The sequence below is a fragment of the Otolemur garnettii genome, unplaced genomic scaffold (genome assembly GCF_000181295.1).
Source record: "Otolemur garnettii isolate 467f Iridium unplaced genomic scaffold, OtoGar3 scaffold00295, whole genome shotgun sequence".
Classification (NCBI taxonomy): Eukaryota; Metazoa; Chordata; class Mammalia; order Primates; family Galagidae; genus Otolemur; species Otolemur garnettii.
The window spans coordinates 185,050-212,188 of NW_003852690.1; the positions used below are offsets into that span (position 1 = coordinate 185,050).

General features: G+C 38.2%; 1 protein-coding gene across 3 annotated transcripts in view; it reads right to left on the bottom strand.

Moving 5' to 3' along the window:
- The window catches only part of HDAC8 (histone deacetylase 8), a 315,525-nt gene that overhangs the window by 96,511 nt on the left and 191,875 nt on the right, over positions 1-27,139 (bottom strand). For all 3 annotated transcript variants that reach the window (XM_003803351.1, XM_023508952.1, XM_023508951.1), the window contains 2 exons: positions 25,234-25,406; positions 22,484-22,578 (listed from right to left, as the gene is read on the bottom strand). In XM_003803351.1, coding sequence (XP_003803399.1) covers positions 22,484-22,578; positions 25,234-25,406 — 268 coding nt within the window. The remainder of the gene's footprint in view (positions 1-22,483; positions 22,579-25,233; positions 25,407-27,139) is intronic.

Sequence of the window (27,139 nt, forward strand, 5' to 3'; positions counted from 1 at the left end):
TTGGTATATGGGGCCAGCGCCCTACCCACTGAGCCACAGGGGCCACCCCATTGAGGCTTTTAATGTCAATTATTTTTCATTTGTAGGTATTCTATTTAGTTCTTTTTCAAACCTGCCAGTTCTTTCTTAATAGTCTCTTGCTCTTTGCTCTGTACTTTTTTATTTCTTTAAACATTTAACATACCTATTTTATATTCTGCATATGATAATTTCAATACTTAAAACCTTTGTGAGCTCGGTTATACTTTATCTTTTTTTCTCTGTTGACTTTTCCTTCCTTATAGTTAGTTTTTTTGTGTGAATTGTAATTTTTGATGGTGAAGTGATGTTTATTAGTACTCTCGGTGAGATTTCCATGAGGTCTGGAAGTATGGGTGGTACATTCTTCCATGAAAAATTTCTATCATTTTCTCTGGCAGTACAGCTATAGGTCCACTCTAAATTAAAATTCCTGGTTCATGGTTTTTTTGATCATTCATATAATATACTGCATATTTAGGCTCCTACCCAGTTGTAGGCTGGTGCCACAAAATCTCAGGGAGATTTTTTTTTCAGTTGTTTTTAATTTTAACTAAAGATAAAGCCAAGGAAAGAAATTTACCTTGCTATCTGTCCTTTCATCCCACTCCTAGGCCTGTGCTATCTAATACAGTAACCACTAGCTACATTTTGAAGAACTTGAAAAAAATAGTACTTTGTTTCATTTGGAACCAGAAAAAACCTGAAATAGCCAATGCAATTATAAGAAATAAAAACAAATATGGAGGCATTATGTTACCGGACCTCAGGTTATACGACAAGTCCACAGTGATCAAAACAGCATGGTACTAGCAGAAAAATAAAGGCATAGAACTATGGACTAGAATAGGGAACCTAGAGATGAAACCAGTGATGTATTGTCATCTAAACTTCTATAAACCAAACAAAGAATACACTGGGGAAAAGAATCCCTATTTGATAAATAGCACTGGAAGAACTGGTTAGCCACATGTAAAAGACTAAAACTGGACCTGCACCTCTCACCACTTAGAAAAATTGACTCAAGATGGATCAAAGGTTAAAATTTAAGACACAAAACAACAAAAATTATAGAAGAAAGTATGGGAAAAACTCTCGATGATATCAGCCTGGGAGAGATTTTATAAAGAAGATCCCATTGGCAACTGTAGCAACACCAAAAATAAATAAATAGGACATGATAAAGCCCAAAGCTTCTGTACAGCTAAGGATACAACAACTAAAGCAAACAGCCTTCAGAGTGGGAGAAAATTAATTAGCATGCTATGATGTGACAAAGGGCTGATAAATATAATCTACAGAGAACTCAAATCAATCCCATTTATAGGTGGGCAAGAGACATGAAAAGAACATTCTCCCAAGAAGACAAATGAAGGGCCAACAAATGCTTAAAAAAATTCTCATCGTCTTTCATCAGAGAAATGCAAATCAAACACACCCTGAGATATCATCTAACCCCAGTGAGAATAGCCCACATCATAAAGTCCCAAAGCTGCCAATGCTGGGGTGGATGGGGAGAGAAGGGAACACTTTCACATTGCTGGTGGGATTGCAAACAAATACAGCCTCTGTGGAGAATTCTCAAAGAGCTAAAAGTAAACCTTCCATTTGATCCTGCAATCTCATTACTAGATATTTACCCAGAAGAAAAAAAATCATTTTACCAGAAGGATATTTGCACTGGAATGTTCATTGCAGCTCAATTCACAACTGCCAAGTTGTGGAATCAACCCAAGTGCCCATCAACCCATGAATGGATTAATAAACTGTGGTATATGTATACCATGGAATACTATTCAGCCATAAAAAGATGGAGACTTTGCATCTTTTGTGTTAACCTGGATGGAGCTGAAGAACATTCTTCTTAGTAAAGTATCACAAGAATGAAAAAAAAAAACAAGCATCCAATGTAATTAATACTAATATGAAACCAATAAACAACTATACACCCACATGCAAAAAATTCAAGTGGGGGGAAAGGGGAAGGAGGAGAAGGAGAAATGAGAAGAGGGACAGTGATTGGTAAGCTTTCACCCTAATGGGCATAATGTAAGGGTGTACAGCACACCCCTGGGTGAAGGGCTCAATTACAACCTGAACTTTACCTAACAAATGCAAATAATGTAACCTAATTATTTATACACTTATATTAATCTGAAATAAAAGGAAAGAAAGAAAAACAGACAGAGAAAACAAACAAAAAAAATTCAGTTCTTCAGTTTACTGGCCACATTTAAGTACTTCAAAGCCATATGTAGCTAGTGGCTACTATATTAGATAGGTCAGACACAGAACATTTCCATCGTTACATACAGTTCTGTTGGACAGTATTGTTCTAGAACATCTGAAACTACATAGGCTCCCCAAAGGTGTGTGGTGGCCTCAGAGTTAAGTTATACACTTGAACAAAACTCTACAAGGGCCATGTGGTAGACAGAACAATGGCTCTCCAAAGATGTCTAATTCCCAAAACTTGTGAATATGCTACCTTATGTGGTAAAAAAAGATTTTGCATATGTGATTAAGATAAGGATATTGAGGCAGGGGGATTATCCTGGATTATATGGGTTAGGTGAATGTAATCACAAGGATCTTCATAGGGAAGCAAGAAAGGCAAGGTCCAATCAGAAAGGCAGTGTGGTAGGTGGCGCCTGTAGCTCAGTGGGTAGGGCACCGGCCACATACACCAAGGCTGGTGGGTTCGAGCCTGGCCTGGGCCTGCTAAACAATGACAACTGCAACCAGAAAAATAGCTGGGCGTTGTGGGCACTTGTAGTCCCAGCTACTCGAGAGGTTGCGGCAAGAGAATCGCTTAAGCCCAGGAGTTTGAGGTTGTTGTGAGCTGTGACACCACAGCACTCTGACAGTGACATAGTGAGACTCTGACTCAAAAAAAAAAAAAAAAAAAGAAAGGAAAAAAAAAGAAAGAAAGGCAGTGTGGTAACAGAAGCAGTGTTGGAGTGATACATTTTGAAAGTGGAAAGGAGTCATGAGCCAAGAAATGCAAGAGGCCTCTAAAAGTTCCAAAAGGAAAGGAAATTGATTATTTCTTAGAGTCTCCAGAAGAAATGTAGTCTTGTAGACTCATTTTAGACTTCTGAAATCTAGAACTATAAGAGAGTAAATCTGTATTGTTTTAAACTACAAAGTTTTTGGTGCTTTGTTATAATAGCAATAAGAAACTAATACAAACCGTGAAGGTGCGCAATTAAGAAAGTCTCTGTTTTAATAAAGCAGGAACTTATGGCTGCCCGATGACACTGAGTTATCACTCTTACATCTCATTTACTCTTACATTTTTATTTGGCTCTGAGGGATTTGGCTCTGAGGGTTCAGGGCCTATGGCAAACAGAAAATTTAGGAAAGAGAACAATGTGGGAATGTACACTTTCATTCATTTGCTTGATAAATATATAAATATACCGAATGCTTATCATCCCCCAAGCACTGTTCTTAACATATATCAGTGAATAAGAAAGATTCCTGTGCTTAAGAACCTTACATTCCAGGGTAGGACAAAGCTGATAAATCATAAACATAAGGAAGTAAATTATACAGTATATTAGAAGGTAATTAGTGCTCTGGGTAAAAAAATAGAAAAAGTGTGATTAGGAGTGGACAGGGAATGGAGGGTGGCAGCTGTAGGATTAAATACGGCTGTCTGCATAAGTCTCATTGAGAAAGTAACAACTGAGGAAAGACCTTAAGGAGATGACGGAGTTACTTATGTGACTATCTGGGAAAAAAAACCATCCAATGTAAAATGTGAAGGTGTGCCTGGTACATTCCAGAAACAGCAAGTAGGGCAGTGTAATGGAGCATAGAGTAATAGAAAATAAGGTTAGAAAAGTGATAGGAGCCAGATAACGTAGGGCTTTGTAGGTCACTGCAAGGACTTAAGCTTGGTATTGAGGCAGAGTCCTGATTTTTAGGGTATACAAGAATATAAGGATCCCCATGATGAGGCTCCCACCTGCCTCTCTGACCCTGTCCCACCCCACTTTCCCCTTACTCAGTACAATCTTATCATACTGGTATTTTTGCTTTTGCTTGAACATGGCCAGCTCTCTCCCACCTTTTTACATGCTGTTCCCTCTGCCTGGAATGCAGCTCTGTCAGAGTCCTTTGCGTCTTTCATACTTCAGACCTAGAATTAACTCTCTTGGGGGGGCAGTCTTGACCTCTGTGTGATCTGTTTATGTTTTTCTAACTTAGTGACTTGATAGACAGTGGAGTGATTTATTGAAATGGGAAACACTAACTTACAAAAAGAGACAGAGATTCTTGGTGAAGTGAGCCACAAATGCAGACGCCTAACTGGTTGCGCAGTGAAGAGGAAAGATGCTCAGTTCAACAAAGATTTATAAGCACCTACTGTATGCTGGGCACTGTGCTAAGTGCTTAGGACACAAAGAAGTAAAAGACAAATCCCTTTGCTCTAAGAGCTTAAAGCCTAGCAGGGGAGACAAGACATAAACAGACAACTTCAGTTGGCTTATATTAAGCACTAAGTTAGAGGTATGCACAGTCTATAAATTCACAGAAGAAAGCTAATTAGTCTGACTGGGGCAAGGGAGTGGGAGGTCAGGGAAGGTCTCCTGGAGATGGTGTCTGAGCTGAGGACTGAGACAAGTATTAGCCAAGCACATGTGTGAAAGCATAAGAGATTCAGGAAACAGGAATACAAAGACACAGAGCCATGAAACAGCATGCTGCATTTAGGAAACTATAGTGAAGTGTTACTAGAACATAAACTTGAAGAAAGAGAATGATAAGAGATGAAACTAGATACAGAACATTGACAGTAGCTAACAATTATTGAGCACTTGCTACATTTAATTCTCACAATTATAATATAAATATGGACACTGAAACAGAGGGAGATTAGGTACTTAACCAGTGGTTAGGGCACCAGCCACAGACACTGAGGCTGGCGGGTTTGAACCTGGCCCGAGCCAGCTAAAATCAACAAGGACAACTGCAACAGAAAAAATAGCCAGATGTTGTGGTGGGCACCTGTAGTCATAGCTACTTGGGAGGCTGAGGCAAGAGAATTGCTTAAACCCAAGAGTTTGAGGTTGTTGTGAGCTGTGACAGCATGGCACTTTACTGAGGGCAACATAGTGCAGCTATCTCAAAAAACCCCAAAAATGTTAGTTTCTTTTCTTTTTTGCTTCTTTTCCATTAAGTTTAATTCTCTTTAAAGAGGCAGAGTCCCCGTACCTTCTCATGCCTCTGTCCTTCTGCTGTACTCCTCTAAGGAGATATTATTTTCTTCCTTACCTTGGAAAAAAACCTATTTCTTTACAGGGATATGCTTCCTCTCTTGGAATTTCTTTCCTGGTTATAAAAAAAGGTCCTAAAGTTTTAAGGCTGATGTGTGATCTAGCAAGAAATATAGACATTTATTACATTAATAGGAAAGGACAAGGAAGGAGTTCAGTTTCAATTTGGGCAGACAGTGTTATATATACCTTGGTATGTGTTTATAGCAGAAGCAGGAAATCAGCAGCTAAGTGAAAGTCTCCTTTTTTTTTTTTTTTTTTTTTTTGCTGTTTTTGTCCGGGTTAGGTTTGAACCCACCACCTCTCTGGTAAATGGGGCCAGCGCCCTACTTCTTTGAGCCACAGGTGCTGCCCACTCTAAAGTGGTTTTTAATTAATTCCTTTGACTTTACCAAAATGGTGCAATTTGAAGAGGTAATAGGCAAAAAGCAGCTGGTAGATTCCCAATGCCTGAGTGTACCCCTTGCTGTGTTTCTAGTTGGGCTAGGCAGAGATGTTACCTTCACACTAATGCCAGAGATCCTTATTCTGAAGGTTTACTTCCTGGAAGTGCATTCCTGTAAGAAGTGATTGTGGAGATACTGTCCCAGAAGGGAGGAGGTGCTGACTTCAAAGGTCAGCTTCCAGATCCCTTAAAACATCATAGCTACCGATTCTTCCATTCAGAAATGTGCAAAATTCAGGCTGGGATATGTGTGCGGACTGGAGCAAAAGAACTGAAGATGAGAGCAAGTGAGAGGAGGTTGCTGTTCCTTGTCACAGTCACCTGATGTTACTGCTGCTGCAGTAATCAGTACCCTCTTTTTCCAGGTACAGAAACAAGGGATTAGACTCTATTTCTGTTGCCTCCATTTGACCAAGCTGCTGGCAGCTCAACCAGTTGTAGGAAACAGCTCCCCCAATAGGCTGTGCTCATATGTTGTGAACGTATTAAGGAAATAGTCTTGGTTTCTAAAAATCAAGAAAAATTGCATATACATAGAATGCAATTTCCAGACATTTCTCCTTTTGTATATAAACTATCTAGTCTACGTTTCATTTTTTCTTTTCTCCCCTCATTTTAGAGAAAGGGTTATTTTTCATCCTGTCCCAGAGTAAATGTGGGCTCTGAATTTTATTTATCCTCTTGCCTCCTTCTCTGGAACCTTGAATTCTTTAGTTCCTTTCCTCATCAATCACCTTAGATGTCTCTCACTTCATTACATACTTCTCAGTTAACAAACCTGCACAAGTCGTTTACCTTAAGACAAATAAATGCTTTCTCTTGAACCTATTGTCCCTTGTAACACTGTCTAAGAAAATAAAAGCAAAAGCTTCTTTGCTGTTCCCTTTAACTTGTTATCTCCTAATTTCCTGCTACTTTCTTTCAGTTAGGAACTAAAAATTCCTTGCGAATAGCTTTATTGGAAAGCCTTCCCTAACTCTCTCAGGCACTATTAGTCATGCCTCCACTGTGTTGTCATAGCACATGCTGCGATTATCATATTTAGCAACTTTAATGGTAGTTTATTTATCTGTATTGCTATTTATTTCTTTGTATTTGTGTCACTTCTTCTAAACCATGAGTCCCTAATAGGGAAGTGAACTGGCCTTGATCTCAGTGTTCCCAGAAAAGAATGCTTCATATTAGGTATCTAATACATGTTGAGTGGGAGAGCAGGGGACTAACAACTACTGAAGCATGACCATTGGATAGTTTGTCTGTGAGCCAGATGTCATTATACTTATTTTACAGATGAGGAAATTGAAGTTTACATAGTTCAAAGAACTTACCTAAAGTCATATAACTATTTTATATCAGAGCTGTAATTCAAATTAAAATGAGTCTGATCTCAAAATCCTGTGTGCTCTCTACTATGCTACCTCCACTGTCTTACATACTGAGTTCAAGTTCTAGTGCTACCAATTCTCCTATGCTTTCACCCCATAGTTTCTGCTCTCTGACCTCATGGAGACACCCTATTCTTTTGATTCTATCTTCTCCCTGTTTGTCTGCCCTCTCCTGGCCTCACATCCATGTGATGATGCACTTGAACCCACTTTCACTATTGCCTTCATCACCTTCTGCCCCATCTGCCTGGAAAAACCACCAATCCAGGTTACCCACTTCCACAATTTGTCTTCTCTTTTCTGTCATGATTGACTGGCAAGACTGGTATAATGGACTGAATCCATGGTTTATAACTGCAGATGCACTTTGCAGGCTTCTTCATTATCTTTTCGCTTGTCTCTGGTCAGCTTCCTCTCCCATCCTCCTGAATCACTGTGCTAACATTTACCAGTTTCCCCAATCTCCTTATTGACTTCTCATCCCCTCACTCTTGGATAGTTCCATTTTTTGCTGTCATAAACAAAGCTAAGGTAAGCATTCTTGTAAATACTTCTTTTGTTCCACTTGAGATTTTTATTTTTTAAACAGCAAGCTTCTTGAAAGAGTTAGCCCTACCTATTGCCACCATTTTATCTACCTTCTATTTACTACTCAACTTACTATTATCTGGCTTCTGCCCCCTACACTTTGTTAAAATTCCTCTCAACAAGGTTACCAATGGCCTCAATATTGCCAAATCTAATCCATACCTGTGAGTAAATCCTTAGTTTATTAGATCTCTCAGGTGCATGTGACACATCTCAGCATTCTCACCATCTTTTAAACCTTTTTTTCCTTTTGAGATAGTCTCACTATATCATCCTCAGTAGAGTGCTGTGGTGTCATAGCTCATGGTAACCTCAAACTCATGGGCTCAAGCAATTCTCTTGCCTCAGCCTCCAAGTAGCTGAGACTACAGGTGCCTGCCACAATACCCAGCTATTTTTTGTCGCAGTTGTCATTGTTGGTTAGCTGGCCTGGGCTGGGTTTGAACCCGCCAACTTCGGCGTATGTGGCTGGCACCGTAACCACTGTGCTACAGGTGCCGAGCCCTATTAAACATTTTAAAGAAAATTTTGGATTAATATGAGGGTACATACAATTACGTTACATTGTTTGTGTTTGTAAGGTAAAGTCCAAGTTGTAGTTGAGTCCTTCAATTTTAGTTTTCATGATCCTACTCTGATTTTCTTCTTATAAATATTACCTAAAACTTATTAAGCATTTATTAGGCACTATACAAAGGGCTTTGCATGTATCACAAGTACATTTAATCTTTAAACAACTGAGGTTTAGAGAGGTGAGGGAATTTGTGTAATGTCACACAGCTCGTAAGTAGCAGAGCCCAGAGGATATAAACCCACACAGATTGGGTCCTAGTCCATGATTTTAATCACTGTGCTATATTGCTTATCTTCATGAACATCCTTTTCTAGCCTTCTTTGTGAGCTTATTTTTGCTTGTTCCTTAAACACCAAAATTTCTAAGATTCCCTCATTGGCCCCATGGTATCCTTCTTACCCTCATGATTTTAAGCACATCCTACATGTTTCACATTTAAAAACAATTTTTTTTTTTGAGACAGTGTCTAACTCTGTTGCCCTGGGCAGAGTGCCATGGTGTCATCATAGCTCACAGCAACCTCAAACTCTTGGGCTCAAGGGATCCTCTTGCCTCAGCCTTCCCAGTAGCTGGGCAATAGGCATACACCACCGTGTTCAGCTCGTTTTTCTATTTTTAGTAGAGACAGGGTGTCATTTTTGCTCAGGCTGGTCTCAAACTCCTACACTCAAGTGATCCGTCTTGGCCTTCTAGAGTGCTAGGATTACAGTTGTGAGCCTGGCCCCTCCTACATGTTTTTAATACTCAGATCTATACCCAGTCATTACTTATCCCCTGAACTTCAGACTCTAATATCACATCTTGGGTGATGTTATTCACTTGGGTGTTCCATTGGCACGTTGTCCACAACATAAAAAATGGTTCCCTTTTAGTGTTCCTCCTCCTTTATTTGTTATATAGTAATATCCAGTCACCCCACTAGAAAACATGATGACAGGCCAGGTTTCTCCTTCTCTTTTGCCTCTAGAATCCATTTAATCACCAACTTTGTGCTAGTTCTATCTCCTAATTTTTTTTTTTTTTTTGAGACAGAGACTCAAGCTATTCCCCTGGGTAGAGTGCTGTGGCATCACAGCTCACAGCAACCTCCAATTCCTGGGTTTAAGTGAGTCTCCTGCCTCAGCCTCCCAAGTAGCTGGGACCACAGGCGCCCACCACAACGCCCGGCTATTTTTTTTGGTTGCAGCTGCCATTGTTGTTTGGCGGGCCCGGGCTGTATTCGAACCCGCCACCTTAGGTGTATGTGGCTGGCGCCTTAGCCACTTGAGCCACAGGTGCCGAGCTGAAAAGATATTTTCTTACTCATCTTATAATTTATTTAAAAGACAATTTAAGGCCATATTGAAAGCAGCAGTTTCAGCTGTGCTGCCTATGTACTGAGTTCAGAGGAGTGCCACTGAAGGCCAAGGAGGAACAAAGTGGGCTGTCAGCCTGGTGGCAGAGAATAAAGGGAACAACATAGTCCAGCCAAAGGTGGCACAGCCCAGTTGGGGGGTACAAAAGGTATGATCCAAGGCTGCTCACATTCTAGCACAAACACTGTATCCCTTGGCTGATCTGAGTAGCTGGCCTGGCTTTCCTGAAACTCCTGCTGGTACCCACACAGTAGGTGCCCATATTATGAGACCCCTTGCCTGGTTGGCTTCTGGGTTTTCTTGTCCATCCTTTCTTTCAAGCATCTCATTCTTCTTTTCTGAAGTCCTGGTATCACAACTAGTGGTCAGACTCCCTGACCACATTGGACAAGAGGGACATGGAATAGCTATCTTTAGTTATATCTGCTACGATCTCTGTAATTTTGTTATTGTTTAATAAGTCATTACTTTGAAATCCCAGGGTTTTTACTTCCAGTTTGATAGAAATACAAGAATATGCTGGATAGGTGGATTAACAAGGGGGGACTAAAAGATTTGTTTTCTTAAATCAGAGCTGTAACATGGATGTTTATGAAAGCTGAAAAAGATGAAACTGAAGCATCACTAAGGGTTCTGACTCATGGCAGGAAGGGATTTACTTCAAAGAGACTGAGTAAAACTATAAATAAATGATGAAATATGATCAAAGTTATCTTTATATACTATATGTCATTAATTTATCTTATAGTGTCATGCAGCAGAGTATTTTCAAATAGCTTCAAAATAATTCATCATTTAAGTTGTAGCATCATTTTCAGACCATTCATTCATAGTTAAAGGAAAAGGAATTGAATATATTAAGACTAAACATCATGAGCTCATTAAAAGCCAAAAATTATTTGCTGGAACTTTTCAAACTGGAAATGAAAAACCCATCAAAGCATCTTTCTTTCTTTCTTTTTTTTTATGAGACAGAGTCTCATTTTGTCACCCTTGGTAGAGTGCCCTGGCATCATAGCTCACAGCAGCCTCACTCTTGGGCTTAAGTGATCCTCTTGCCTCAGCCTTCCAAGTAGCTGGGACTATAGGTGCCTGCCACAACGCCTGGCAGTTGTTTTTTTTTTTTTTTTTTTTTTAAAGATGGAGTCTGACTCTAGCTTAGGCTGGTCTTGACTCCTGAGCTCAGGTGATTCACCCACCTTGACTTTTTAGACTGCTAGGATTATAGGTGTGAGCCACCATGCCTGGCCTGAAGCATCTGATAGGTAAGTTATTGCATTGGCTGGAGAATTGCACACTACAGCTTAGAGATCAATAAAGTCTTAGACAGTTGACATTGTTCACTGTCCAAAAGTTAGTAAAATAATTTACAGCACTGCCTTTTTTCACTGGTACAGTAATTTGTTTATTTAGACATTTAGCTGTAAACATGAAGACTTAGTCACCATTTCATTTGCAGAATTTTTTTATTTTTGATACAGAGCCTCAAGCTGTCCCCCTGGGTAGAGTGCTGTGGCATCACAGCTCATAGCAACCTCCAACTCCGGGGCTCAAGTGAGTCTCCTGCCTCAGCCTCCCAAGTAGCTGGGACCACAGGTGCCCGCCACAACGCTTGGCTATTTTTTTTGGTTGCAGCCGTCATTGTTGTTTGGCAGGCCTGGGCTGGATTCGAACCTGCCACCTTAGGTGTATGTGGCTGGCGCCTTAGCCACTTGAGCCACAGGCGCTGAGCCCATTTGCAGAATTTTACTCTCACCTTATAAAGAGACAAATCTACAAATGTGGCTAGACTCGCTGTTTTCCTGGAAGTCAAGTGGTATCAGCACTAATCTTTGAAGACCTCCTTCCTTTATGTGAATGGTTGGCAATAAACATGAGTAGTGCTAGAATATTCAAAGTACTTGAATAACTGGTTTGAATCTCATGGTTTATGCTGGAGCAACTTTGTTTATATTTGCATGGAGGTTAAAAAGCAATGGTGGGTAAAATAGTTGGCACCATCGTACAAGTTAAGGCAATAGCATCAAAGTAGATTAGCACTTATTGTATTCTTTTTTTTTTGTTTTGAGACAGAGACTCATTATGTTGCCCTTGATAGAGTGCCATGGCATCATCACAGCTCACAGGAACCTCAAACTCTTGGGTTTAAGTGATTCTCTTGACTCAGCCTTCCTAAGTAGCTGGGACTACAGGAGCTCACTACAATGCCTGGCTATGTTTCTGCTTCAGGCCCAGGCTGGATTTGAACCTGCCAGCTCTGGGTGCTCTGGTGTATGTGGCTGGCGCCCTAGATGCTGAGCTACAGGTGCCAAGGCACTTACTGTATTCTTTCTTGCCATGAAATTATAGTGAAAAAAAATCCAATTTCACTTCCTTGATAAAGTATTAAATTTATTACTTTTATTAAATCTTGATGCTGGACTTAATATTATATGTGACAAAATAGAAGATAACATAGGTGGTTCTAAACTATACTGTGGTAGTTGCTTTGAGGAAAGCACATCTGTTAAGTTGTGAGCTTAACTAGCTATATTTTTCATGGAACATCATTTTTGCTTAAAAGAAGTCAAATCATAATTAAATGCTTGGATATTTGACAAACATTTTCTCAAAAATGAAGTAAAACTATCACTTAAGGGTAAACAACTTGTCACTGATAACAAAGAAAATTCACATTTTCTGACTGAAAATTAGAATTCTGGGAAACTTTATTCTGCTACTGGGTGCTCAATAGCTTCCCAAAACTTAAGCTTTTCTCCAATGAGATTGGTGGTAGTATCAATGAATATGATTTTTTGATACTACATAAAACATGTCAACATTTGGAATATTTGTGTAACTTAGTGAACCAATATTTTTCAAATAATCAAAATGTATAATATGGGTAAAGTATCCATTCAAAGTACAAGATGACCAATGAATTTTAGTGTAACAGTACATAAAAAGTTCACTGATACGGTTTCAGAAACCACACTGCGGGTGGTGCCTGTGGCTCAGAGGAGTAGGGTGCCAGTCCCATATACCAGAGGTGGCAGGTTCAAACCCAGCCCTGGCCAAAAACTTCAAATAAATAAATAAAATAAAATAAAAGATATTAAAAAAAAAAGAAGCCACAGTACATTAACCTTTAAGAAACTACCATTTATAAAGTTTTAATGTAGTATCAAGGAATACTCATAATTATCTGAGGAAATATTGAAATGCTGCTTCCTTTTCCAACTATTTATCTATAGGAAGCTGGATTTTCTTCATATAATTCAACAAAAATAACATATCAAAACACACTGAATGCAGAAGGAGGAACAAGAAGTCAGTTGTCATCTTTTTTTTTTTTGAAACGGAGCCTCAAGCTGTTCCCCTGGGTAGAGTGCTGTAGCATCACAGCTCACAGCAACCTCCAACTCCTGGATTCAAGTGAGTCTACTGCCTCAGCCTCCCAAGTAGCTGGGACCACAGGGGCCCATCACAACACCTCGCTATTTTTTGCTTGCAGCCATCATTGTTTGGCGGGTGTGGGCTGAATTCGAACCCGCCACCTTAGGTGTATGTGGCTGGTGCCTTAGCCACTTGAGCCATAGGCGCCGAGCCAGTTGTTATCTATTAAGCCAGATATTAAAGAGATGGGCAGAAGTGTATAACTGTGGCATTTTTCTCATAAAATTTCCTTTTGTTGGGCAGGGCCCGTGACTCAAAGGAGTAGGGCGCCAGCCCCATATGCCAGAGGTGGAGGGTTCAAACCTGGCCCTGGCTAAAAACTACAAAGTAAGTAAAATAAAATAAAATAACTAAAAAAAGTCCTTTTGTCCTGGAGAACAGTTACTTTTCATCAAAATATGGTATTTGTGCTGTTAGGTACTAGATTTATTATTCTGATTTTAAACGAATCAGTAAATATTTTAAGAACTAAAAAATATAATTGAGTGTTTAAACTTTAAAGCAAAACCAATAACAATGTACCAAGGGGGTTATAATATGCAAAAGTAAAACATATGACTACAATAGCACAAATGAAAGGAAAGGGCAAAATAAAGGCACTATATTATATGCCAAATAATGTAATACAATTTGAAAGTACATGTTGGTAAGTTAAAAATGCATATTGTAAACCTCAGAGAAACCACAAAAAAATCAAAACAAAGTTATAGCTAATAAATGAGCAAGAGATAAAACGGAATCATAAAGTTAATTTAATTCAAAAGAAGGCAGGAAAAGAGAAAGAAAGGAACAAAAAACAGATGGGGCAAATAGAAAACAAATGGGACTTAAACATAAATATATAATATTTTATGTGTAAATGGTCCAGGCACTCCAACTAAAAGGCAGAGATTGTTATACTGGATAAGAAAGCATGACCAAACTATATGCTGTCTACAACAAATCCACTTAAAATATGAAGACACAGATAGGTTAATATAAAAGGAGAGATAAAGATATATTATTAGGTTATTAAGTATGAAATGTCCAATTTGTACTAAGTTTGACAGTTCATATCTCTGATATTTTACTTTGACACTTCTTGTTTTATTTTTATTGTAAAGGTATATTCTCATTCTTTCAAACACACATCTTTTAATTTTTTTTTTTTTGAGACAGAGTCTTACTCTGTTGCCCTGGGTAGAGTGCTGTGGCATCATCATAGCTTACAGCAACCTCAAACTCTTGGGCTCAAGTGACCTCTTGCCTTGGCCTCCCCAGCAGCTGGGCCTATAGGAGCCCATCATGATGCACCTGGCTAGTTTTTCCTATTTTTAGTAGAGATGGGGTCTCCCTCTTGCTCAGGCTGGGACATCTTTCAAATTTTTTAAGAATTATTTTTGTGAAACCATGGTTAAGTAAACAATTTGTGCTGTTTCTAACATAAAACCAATGTAGTACAGACAGCTCAAAATATTTATGAAATGTTTGGGAAGGATGTGGCAAATGAACACATAGTATATTGATGGCTTGAGAAGTTCCATTTTGGTGCTTGAAAATGAACCATATGGGTGACTTGAGACCGAGGTGGATAATGATGAGCTAAAAGCTGTATGGAAGCAAATCTATCTCAACTTATGCATGAAATAGCAGCAAAGGCTGACATTACTATTCCAACAATATTGGACCATTTGGAATAAATCGGCAAGGTAAAGAAACCAGATATATGGGTTCTTCATGAATTAAGTGTCAGAAGAAAAACTGTCTTAAAACTTGCCTTTCTTTGTTGTCACAACATAAAGGCAAACTAGTTCTACACCCTGTTGTTACCTATAATGGAAAATGGATTCTTTTTGACAATTCCAAGTGTTCAGCACCATGGTTGGATAAAGATGAAGTGCCTAAACACAGTCCAAAAGCGAATATTCATCAAGAAAAGCTAATTGTGCCTGTTTGGAGGTCCAGCACTGGTATCTACTACAGTAAAACCTGGTCAATTGATTATAGTGGATGTCTAGTGCAACCAGCTGGATGACATGATGAAGATGCCTGCAATTAAGCAGCTGAGATCAGTGAATAGAGACAGGTCAATCCTCTTGCAGGACAATACTTGGCTACATGTTGCACAAACACTGCTGCTCAAACTACAGAAGCCAGCTCGGCGCCTGTGGCTCAAGCAGCTAAGGCGCCAGCCACATACACCTAAGGTGGTGGGTTCGAATCCAGCCCCGGACCGCCAAATAACAATAATGGCTGCAACCAAAAAATAGCCGGGCATTGTGGCAGGCACCTATGGTCCCAGCTACTTCGGAGGATGAGGCAGGAGACTCGCTTGAGCCCAGGAGTTGGAGGTTGCTATGAGTAGTGAAGCCATGGCACTCTACCCAGGGGGACAGCTTGAGGCTCTGTCTCAAAAAAACAAAACAAAACAAAAAAAAAACAAACTACAGAAGCCGGACTTGGAAACCCTCTGTCAGCCACCATATTCTCCAGACCTTGCACCAACTGATTGCCATGGCTTTGGACCACTTCTTGCGAGGAAAAATACTCAGTTCTCAACAAGCTGTGGAAAATGTTTTGCACAGTTTCATTGCCACTTCCTTTCCAGGCTTCCTTGTTGCTGGCACAAATAAGCTAACATTAAGATGACAAAACTGTGTCAATAGTTTAAGCACATACTTTGATTAGTTGTATTGCTTCTTATTTGAGATTATAATAAACTAAACTTTTGATCCAAAATTGTAGAACATAGATGTTTTGGCACAATAATCAAGTAAATGAGGTGAAAGCTATGTTGATTGGTTTGCTCTAACCAGGTCAGATTGTATAAAAAAAATCAGCACATTGTACCCTACATATGCATGTATGTATTCCTGATCTATGTGTATTTGACTTAATAAAAAACCCCCCCAAAACCCAAAATTGGACATGTCATATTTAATGACCTAACCATAATCATATGAAAGCAGCTGTGACAATATTAAAATCAGATAAAGCTAGACTTCAGGACAAGAACTATTACAGATATAAAGAAGGATATTTCATAATAATAAAGGAGTCAGTTCATCAAGATGATATAACAACCCCAAGTGTGTGTACATCTAATAACAAAGCTTCAAAAACATGAAGTCAAAATTGACACAACTGAAAGGAAAAAGAGGCAAATCCAAAATTAAAGATTTCAGCTCTCTCAGTAATTGACAGAACAAGCAGACAGAAAATTAGTAGGGATACAGAAGATGTAAACAACACTCTCATTCCACCTGATCTAATTGATAATGAGAGAAAAGGGGATTCTTTGCCACACATTCTTTGCAAATTGCACATGAAAATTCACCAAGATAGATCCATGTACTGGGCTATAAAAATTTCAATAAATATAAAAGGACTGAAATTATGTAGAGCATGTTCTCTGAGCACAGCAAAATTAAATTAAAATTAAAAACAAATAACAGAAAAATATCTGGAAAGTTCTGAAATATTTGGAAATTAAGAAAAAGCATATTTCTAAATAAGTAATCAAAGAAGAAAATATCTTGAACCAAATGAAAATGAAAACATAAAAATTTGTGGTATGCAGCTAAAGCAGTGTTTAGATGGAAATTTATAGCTCTAAAATGCTGATATTAGAAAAAAAGAAAGGCTTAAAAATCTATGAATGAAGTTTCTATCTATGAAACTAGAAAAAGAACTAAAAACAATACAAAGTAAGCAGAATGAAGGAATTAACAAAGATATGGACAGAAATAATGAAATAGAAAAGAGATAAATAAAATCAATGAAGCTAAAAGCTGGTACTTTGAAGAAAATTACACCTCAGTAAAATTGCTAAATCATTAGTTGAAATGATCGAGAAAAAAAGAAACAAATCACTCATAACAGGAATGAAAGAGGGACTATCTCTACAGATTCTATATACATTTAAAGCAATAATGGTAAAATATTATGAGTAAATGGGCAAATTCCTTGAAAGACAAATTACCAACATGAAATCAAGAAATAGAAAATCTGAATAGCCATATAACTATTAAGGGAATTAAATTCATAATTAGAAACCTTCCTTTGAAGAAAACTCCAGGCTCATTGATAAATTCTCCCCTCCCCACTAGTAAATTCTATCAAACATTTTGAGAAGACACAGTACCAATTTTACACAATTTTTTCAGAAAACATGAGAGGTGATATTTCCCAAGCAATTTTATGAGATCAGCATTGCCTGATATCAAAAGGCAAAGACATTACAAAAAAAGAAAACAACAGGCCAATATCCCTCATCCACAGAGACACAAAAAGCCTTGACCAAATTTCAGCAAATTGAATTCAGCAATATATAAAAAGTATAATATACCATGACCAAGTAGGGTTTATCCCAGTAATGCAAAGTAGCTTTAACCTAAAAAAAATCAGTACAATTTACTGTACTAAATAGAATAAAGGAGAATACCATATGATTGTTTCAACAGATGACAAAAGGCATTTGATGAAATTCAATACTCATTTGTGAGAAAAAAATTCTGAGTAAATTAAAAGTAGAAGGGAGCTTCCTCAATCTAATGAACATTTTTGAAAAAAAAAAAAACCCTAAAGCTAACATCCCACTTCATAGAGAAATATTAAGTACTATCTCTTTATGATTGGGAACTAGACAAATACATTCACCCACCATTTCTCCTTGGCATTGCCCTGGAGGCCCCAAGTGCAACAAGGTAAGAAAAAGAAAAAGCATGAAAATTGTACAGGAATAAGTGAAACTCTCTTTATTCACAGATGACATGTTTGTACACATGAATCATGCCAAGGAATGTATAAAGAAGCTAATAGAGCTAATAAGTGAGTTTAGCAAGTTTATATTACTCAAAATCAATATAAAAAGTCAATTGCATTTTAGTATTCTGACAACAAACAATTGGAAATAGAAATTTTAAAACATCATTTATAATAACATCAAAATCATGAAGTACAGTACTCAGGGGATAAATTTAACAAAATTTGTGCAAGAATTATTCACTGAAGAGCATAAATTAAAATTTGGAATTAAAGAAGAACCAAGTAAATGGAAAGATATAGTGAATTTATGGCTTAAATGAGTAAGTATTGTTTAGATGTTATTCCTCCTGAGATCAGTCTATAGATTCAGGCCAATCTACAGGTTTAGAGTGCAAGACTGTTTTATATCAGTAACATATGCTAGTATATAAATTGACTTTATTATTTTTAATGGCTACATATATTCCCTAATAGGATTGAGATATAGCTTATCTAATTAGTCTATAAAAAGCAGTCTGATTAAGTAGTGTAGAGTAAGTACTTTCTGTTAGCAAATGTATCTGATGATATATATGTGTGTGTAGGGGTGTGTGGTATATGAGTGCCTTACTCTAACTTAGATCATGGGATCTAAATAGTATTACTGGACTATAGAGCATTCTTATGCATGATAACCCAGGTTATTGTGCTAAATTAGCCACGTACTGGTCTTTTGACAGAACCATGCCACCTTTAGGCTTTCCCTATGGTAGAGATACCTGGGTCAATCATACATATAGGTTCCATTCCTCAGTTTTTCAGGTGGGGTCAAAACTCTTCTTTAAGTTAGGACTGCTTCCTTATTCCATGTTTGCTGGGACTGCTTCCTTACTCCATATTTGGCTGGCCAACCTGGCTCCCCAGTACATGGGCTTAGACTAACTCCCTGATCATGGCTATATAGCATCACTGGCTTTATTGCATCACTGGCTTCATGGTGTCACTTTTTTTTTTTTTTGCAGCTTTTGGCCAGGGCTGGGTTTGAACCCACCACCTCCAGCATCTGGGGCCAGTGCCCTACTCCTTTGAGCCACAGGTGCTGCCAGGTGTCACTTTTTTTTATCTTATGAGGGATATGCTTGAAGTCCCACCCATAATCACTTCTAATATTTGTGCTGGGCTTTGTCTTCCCAACTCTCTTCCCTGCATTGACAATCTGGTGTTTTCTCATGGATACACCTATTTCATATAGCTGAGATATCTGGGTACTTCTTGCAAAGGTAAGAAGTTGCTTCTGAGGTTCAATTGTGTTTCCAGGGAAAGGCTAGATTACCCTTCCAAGTCTTCCATCTTAAATCAAAATCTCTCAATGTGAATGTTGAGACACCTATTCAAATACTCATTTATTCAATTATTCACTGAACAAATGACCACCAAGTAGGTGGGTACTTAACACTTTGCTAAGCACTGAGGAGGAATGCAGACAGCCATAACACAGATGACCAAATGAATGATACAGACTATAAATGTTATAGGAGTATACATGAACCTCTTAACAAGTGGGCCTTTCTCAAGTCTCTCTCCCCTTTGCAATTTATCTTCCATGCTTTACCAAGTGAGTTTCCTAAAAACCAAAACTTATCTGTTTTTATAGAAAAAATGTATAAGCTTTTCAGTGTAGCACTGGGCTTCTCATAATCTGGCCCCAATTTCCATTCAAGCCTTCCTACTTTCTCTCATATACCCTGGCTTCTACGCATAGCAAACTTTTCACTGGTCCACTAGGACCCTTTACAATCTCTGTTCCTTCTTCCTAGATTGCCTTTCCCTCCTTCTTCACCTAGCAAACTCACAATCAACTCTAAAATTCTGTTCAAAGTCTTGCTGAAATATTTCTCCTATGCTTCTCATCTGTCCTGGATTTGAGCACATTATTCTATCATCTTTAGTAGATGGTGAGATTTTTTTTTTCAGATGGAGTTTCACTATGTTGCCCAGGCTGAACTTGAACTCCTGGGCTCAAGTGATCCTCTCACCTCAGCCTCCCAAGTAGCTGGGACTATACATGCCACTGTGCCTGACTAGATGGTGAGATTTTTGAGGGCATTGAGTTAATCTTGTTAGTCTTTCTATCTCTGAATTCAGAGATAGGGCCTAGCAAGTAGTAGGAATCCAATGAATATTTGTTAAGTGAATGAAGTAATAAGTAAAGATAAGAGTTCAAAGGGGCTTGGCACTTTTAGGTGAGGGTTTTTGAAAGGCATAGGCCTTGAAGCTGGACCTAGGTAAACAGTAGAGAACTGGGGAAAGGGAGGAGGAGGATTATTATCCTAGGAGATGGAAAAACAAAAGCCCACAACTGAGAGCAAAGAGAGTGAGGTCAGCCAGGCTGCAGCTGATTGCTGTCATATACCTTCTCACCTACCAGATTTCTCAATTATATTCTCAGCTCCTGGAGGACAGGGTATTTTGTAAATTCCTTTTGATCTCCTTTATATTTGATGCACAACTCCACTAGTCACTGTTCCTACTATCTCAGGGTTCTTTTTCTTCTCGGTATGTGCAATGTAATTATCTGTGCATTTGTATATCACTCTAGCACTTGCACCATCACCCGCCCCCAGCTGTTTGAGGTAGAGGAATGAGGTTTTATTACCTTTGCATCTTCCAAGATATCTTGCATAGTGCCTGGCACACAATGGGTGCTCAGTAAATATTTTTGATCTACTATTTGTTGATTTGATTTCAGAGGACCACAAGGATATTTGTGTGCAACTATGTATTGTGACATAAAACTTATATATGCCTTCATACTGTGTAGTCTATTTTTAGCAATTTTTATTAAAATGTTATCTTAGTGTACCTGAAAGACTGTCATTTCAATTTTCTTCTCTGTTCCTTCTCGGATGACTCACATCTCTTAAACCAGAAGGATGTGACAGAACAGATTCACAAAGGGTTTAGACAAATTTATGAATGGCATAGTCATAAACGTCTGTGTATAAGATGTTAGGAGCATGCAAAGGGGAAAGAGACTGGGTGAAGGGCACACTTACGTGTATAACTTTAAATCAATATGTACAAAACCAAAGTACATCAACAAAAAATATGTACCCCTTAATATTCTAAAATTTTAAAAAAGAGGAACCATTTCAAAAATGCCTATTAGGTGCCAAGAACCATGTGTTAGGTACTTGACAGACATTAGATCTCATTTAATCTTACAGAGTATTTCAATATAAAGACAGAACATCTCTCTGTCTATCAGGCTGAGCCCATATCCATTCAGGCACATAGCTTCTCCAGGTACCAAAGGAATATTTATCTTTATTAAAATTTTATCAATCCTTCACACCGATGAATCTTTGGATTTGCTTTTGCTTCTTAGGAACAGAGCATTCATTCTCAATTCATGCTTCTACAGCTTAAAACTCCTTTCTGACATAACTTGATCAGATTTTAAAGTTCCAGAGCTTTAAATTACAATGCAACCTGAGATATTCCCATAGCAATAACAGTGATTACATTTATTCATAGCACTTACCTTTATATTTCATCAAGCTCCCAAAATACTGAATAAAGGTAAGCCAAGTTGAGAAAAGAGAGTTCTATTAACCCTGACACCAGGAAATTGTCTCAAATGATAACATATCTTCTATTTGTATCTAGACATATTTGAATGGTTTTTCTGAGATACATATTATACCTCACCTGAGGTTAGAAGAAAATTGGTAGAAAATGAGCTTAAGTTGTTCTAATTTTAAAAAAATAATAGCAACTTTAAAAAGCATAATACTTCCAAGTATACAGCTTCTGCATCTGGCACAAACCATAACATTGTAAGTAAAGCAGCATCCCTAATCTTTGAGAAATAACTTGAGAAGGTGGGTTGCATGTGCTGGTTTATTATTTTAAGTCACCCAGTCTAAGGTCTGTATCTATACATCCTAATCTGTGATAACAAACTTCCTGCTGGGGTGGGGGACAGTGGGTAAGAATTAGGGATTATCTCACTTATAGGTCCCAGACAGCTTTCCTTTAGCTTGTTTTAGGAAAACTGGAACAGACATCTTTGATTTAGAAAATGTAAAGCTCCTCACTTATGATTAAAGAAAATGGCAAGTGCTCAAATGACGTTTCACATTTTAGATGGTCCTTTCCAACCTCTGTGTACTATGAATTACTGGAAAAACACCAGGGCAGACCTGTCTTTGTAGTGATTATGTGTTTCTTAAATTTTATATTAGTCAAAAGAAAACTGATAGGCCAGGACTACCATCAAAGAACATGCGCTACATACCACCTATGGGACTTCTAAAAAATAGATGAGAATCCAGCTTACACATTTTAAAAATAGCCCCTTCATTTTTGAGGGGATGAAAATATGCACATATTCCAAAGAGCTCTTTGTGTGAACAGGTGACCCCTTCCCACAGTCTCTGTAATTAATTGAGAAATTAAAGTTGGTTGGCCTTTGAGATATCTTGTAAAAAAGGCAGAAGGTCTTGGATATTTTGGAACAAGAGTCTACTATTCTGCCAAGACAGTGTGTTATTGTTATTGAAGCGTCTCTCAACAAAACGGTATTGAGTGGTGAGGACGTGATTTTGATTAGGTGGAATGACTCAGCTCTTCCCCTTGAAGAAGAGAGGACTTGTCAGAGCCTTACTTACCTCATGATCTGGGATCTCAGAGGATAGTGTTTTCTCTAGGATGACCCCGGTCAAGTATGTCCAGCATCGAGCTGTGTTGGCAAGGTTATAGCCTCCTGTCTCCATCAAGAATTGTGAAGTTAGGAAAGAACAGTCACAAAACAGTAGGAGAGGGAAGGGGATAAGGAAGGAGAGAAAAATGTTTTAATAAAAGGGCTAAAAACACAACTCTAATTTGCAAAATTTCACTTAAATATTTCTTTGTGATTTTTTTTTTTTTTTGGTAGAGAGAGGATCTCACTATGTTACCCAAGTTGGTCTCAAACTCCTGGCCTCAAGCAATCCTGCCTTGGCCTTCCCAAATGCTGGAATTACAGGTATGTGCCACTGCATGTAGCCCCTTTATGATATTTTTAAAAATTACCTAATGAATAGTCTTTGGTGGAACAATCAAATCATGCACAGTGTAGAATAGGAAGCCCAAGTTCTACAACATATATGCACCTGAGGAATCAAATCTCCTCAATTCCATCAAGAGATATCAGCAAGCCTGAGATCTCTGGAACCCAGATCTCTTGAGGTGACCTACTCATGGGAAAGAGTTCTGTGATAAATTTTGCAACAATTCTATAAAATGACTCCTGGATGCGATTTGCATTTTAAAACTAGTAGAAGATCTAGCCGTAAAAGCATCCATGAAAGAGAAATGGAAAATGCTGACAGAAACAGACTTCTTTCTTTTAATATTAGCATTCATTTTTGCAACAAAACATAGGCCTGGTGGCAAAGATCAAGGAAAGTGAGATGAGAAAGGGACCACTGATTGACACTCTGACCTATCTGGTCAGGTACTGTCATGGTCACCCCGCAGTCATATTACACTGGCTAATAATCAGCACATTTTTGTGCTGAATAAATGTGCTTTGCCATGCAAGCACTAAAACATTGGCCTTTAGCTAAATTACAGGAGTGTAAGGGTAAGATGGAATGATTTCCTAACTTCAGTGCAGCCTAAGAGAAATAAAATCTGGTCTATTTTAGGTAGGGTGACCATATAAATTATTATCCCAAATGGTATACTTTTAAAAGTAAAAGAGGACCCTATTAATCATTACACTGTGACAACATGTATAAACTGGGACATATGATCACTCTTTTCTTAAACTTTTCTAGTACTTAAAAGGTCAGCGATGTTGGAACTTTTAGAGTGTGTCTTTAAGGCCTCAATGGGATCTGCTGTGCGGCCGTCTCTCCTAATTATCTATGTGTTAACTGCAGCTGAGAATTTCAGTTAAATTGCATAGTATTAATTTAAATACTCCTGACATGGAAAAACTTGACTTTACAAGATAGACTTATTAATATTTGGCATATTATTTAATTTGAAAAAAAGTCATTTGGGGTAGCACCTGTGGCTCAAAGGAGTAGGGTGCCGGCCCCATATATCAGGGGTGGCGGGTTCAAGCACGACCCTGGCCAAAAACTGCAAAAAAAAAAAAAAAAAAGTCATTTGCTTAAGTAGTGAGCTGTCACTGGTACACATATAATATGACTTGATTAGCAAAAATTTGATTAATGTACAAGCATTTTCAGGAATACACATATTATATAAGAAGAGTAATATGTAGTATATTCAAAAGCCAAAACTTCGGGCTGAGAAAGCAAAAAAGCTTTAGAAAATGCTAACAGCCTGTAGCCTCAAACAAAAGATGTATATTGTAGAAAGGTCTTTTCTTTCCCTCTAGTTTTACCTGTATCATAATCATCATCCTTAGTACCATCACGGAAAGTAATATGTTATTCAGTGCTTATCAATTTTATCTTTCTCTTGAGTTAATATATTTCTCAGCAGCTTTTCATAAGAGGTTGTCTCTTATAAGGACCTGTAACATTGATCCCTCTAGGGTTTGAGGCTGCCAAAGGACCAGCCTTGTGCATTTGTGTTGAATACTCACTTATTTACGTAAGGGCTCCCTACAATTTCCCCTAATTTGATTTTACAACAGCTTGACAAAACAACCATTAACTTTTCCATAACATATGCATTTTAAGCCCCATTTACTTGACACTGTTATTTTAATATACCATCCGTTCATCCAATGAAATAAAGATTGTGCCTCGTAGGTAGACAGAAGAGTCTAAGCAAGGCATCTTCAAAGATCATTGTGAAAAGTTCTTTTCTCAAATATATAAATGCTTTCATTAACAGGCTCAGCTTTCTGTTGGTCAAGTAATACAATTAACAGTACACACTAAAGGTAAGAATGTACAAGAAACTCTTTGGGTCTCTGAATTTTGCTACATTATTATAAATCCATTATTTTTGGGGGAGAGTCATTCTTGAACTCAGTTTAGGTATTTAATTAATTCATGTGTTTGCTACTTATATGTGAGTTGAGTCAGAATTTTAATATTGTGTTTCTAAAAAATGATTATTAGAACTGAGAATCAGACTACACTGAGAGAAGATGGATCAAAGTCTACTGGGGTTAATAACATCTTAAGATCTGAGGAACCTTGAAACCTAGACGTCAGAAAGAGGAGTCAAGTGTGTCAGAGTACTTCCTTATGTTGAACCATAGAGGTGGCAGATTTCATTGACTCAGGCTTCTGGGCCACAGGTAAATTGGTATTCTCCAATCTAAGAAAGCCAAGCTTTCTAAGTTCAGTGCTAATGGATAAAATTATCAGGGAAGGGAAGGGAACAGAAGGGAAGGAAAAATGTGCAGGAAGTTCAATAAATTATCCTGGTAACCTTCCTTTGTACTCACCTCCTCCCAAAACGAGTGTTGCCAATTGCCACTGAAGGATGTACTTAAGACACTTGCCAATTCCCACAGGAGTCATGTTAAAGGAGCACATGGGATCTCCAGCTATCGTATCAGCTCCCAGCTGCAAGACCACTGCTTTGGGATTAAAGGCTTGGTATACCTCCTTTAGTACACTGTAAAAAAGAGAAAAGATACAAAATATTAGAAAAAGATAGGTGAATTTGGTTTAGGTGGTGGTGGGGTGAGTTGGAGGTACAGTTGAATCAGCAAATAGTAAAGAAAAAAATCACAACCTGTCAAACTCATCAAATTTTCTACCTAAAAAAGGTGAATCATACTATATATAAATGATACTTCGATAAACATGACTTACAAAAAATTTCCCCCTACCTCCATCCTCTCTAATGAACAAATTTGCCCTTCTGTTTTAAAACTCAGACTAAGAGTCTGCTGCAGTGGCTCATGCCTGTAGTTCTAGCACTCTGAGAGGCTGAGGTGGGTGGATTGCCTGAGCTCATGAGTTTGAGACCAGCCTGAGCCAGAGCAAGACCCCCATCTCTAAAAATAGGTGGGTGTTGTGATGGGCACACGTAGTCCCAGCAACTCAGGAGGCTGAGGCAAGAGAATCACTTGAGGCCAGGAGTTTGAGGTTGCTGTGAGATATGATGCCACGGCACTTGACCGAGGGTGACAAAATGAGACTCTGTCTCAAAAAAAAAAAACCAAACCCACTCCCCTCAAAAAACCCTCAGACTTCCTTGAAATATACATGTTAATTTAACTTCAATAGCCATACGACATAGTGTACACATTTACTCCATTTTAAAATCTGGGAAAATAAGACTCACATGTATACATTAAATAACTATTAAGGATTCTTTCTGACAATTTAAGATTGTGGCCATACTTAGAGTTTAGCACCTGGTTACCAGTGGGGGGCTGGTGGTGAAAAGAACATGCTTTGAAAGCATAGATTTTGTTAGCTCACTTTTTACTATGCAAAAGGCCTAGAGGATTATGAAACACAGTCCTCCCCATTGCATATGTAACCAGGGTATTATAGGGAAGGGAACTGTAACAACTGATTAAAAATTATAAATCTGAAAACACCCTAAAGAACAAATTGTAGTGGGTAACAATGAGCATAATTTTGTGTAGAATCATTCAGTGCTACCCAATCAATCTCTTTTTTTTAATAGTTTGAAGAAAACTTATAGATGAAAATGTAGATGTCAATATGACAGGTAACCTTAGTCAGGATTTCAGTATTATCATTAATTGAACAATGACAATGTCCAGAATGCATTCCTAAGAGTTATAAGGTCCCTACTCTCAAGGGGCTTACAATCTACTTTCCAGACAAAACATGCACCAGTCCTCAAGGGCCTAAGTAACTCTCATAGAGACATATAAACAAGTGCAAATTAACATACTTCAGAGTTGAGAAAATACAGAGTCAAAAAGTGATCAAAAATGTCGAGGCTAATGACCCCCTCATAATCAACATGTCAAATTACAGCAGTGTGGCAAAACCAGAAAAATCCCAGATCCTTCTGAAACTGCAAAAGGAATTCAGGAACATAAAATGCTGTCTTCCCAAATTCATATGTAACCAGGGGATTGAAACTATTGAATAGTGCTTAGCCACAGAGGCATTCTTTGACTTAAAGGACTGTTTTGTTTCGATTTTTCATCTATACAAATATTGAGTGATTGTAGAGATTATAAGAATATTTTAAAACTTATAACATATGATCCTTAATACAAGGATACTTGGGCTTGGCACCTGTGGCTCAAGCGGCTAAGGCGCCAGCCACATACACCTAAAGTGGCGGGTTCGAATCCAGCCCGGGCCTGCCAAACAACAATGACGGCTGCAACCACAAAAATAGCCGGGTGTTGTGGC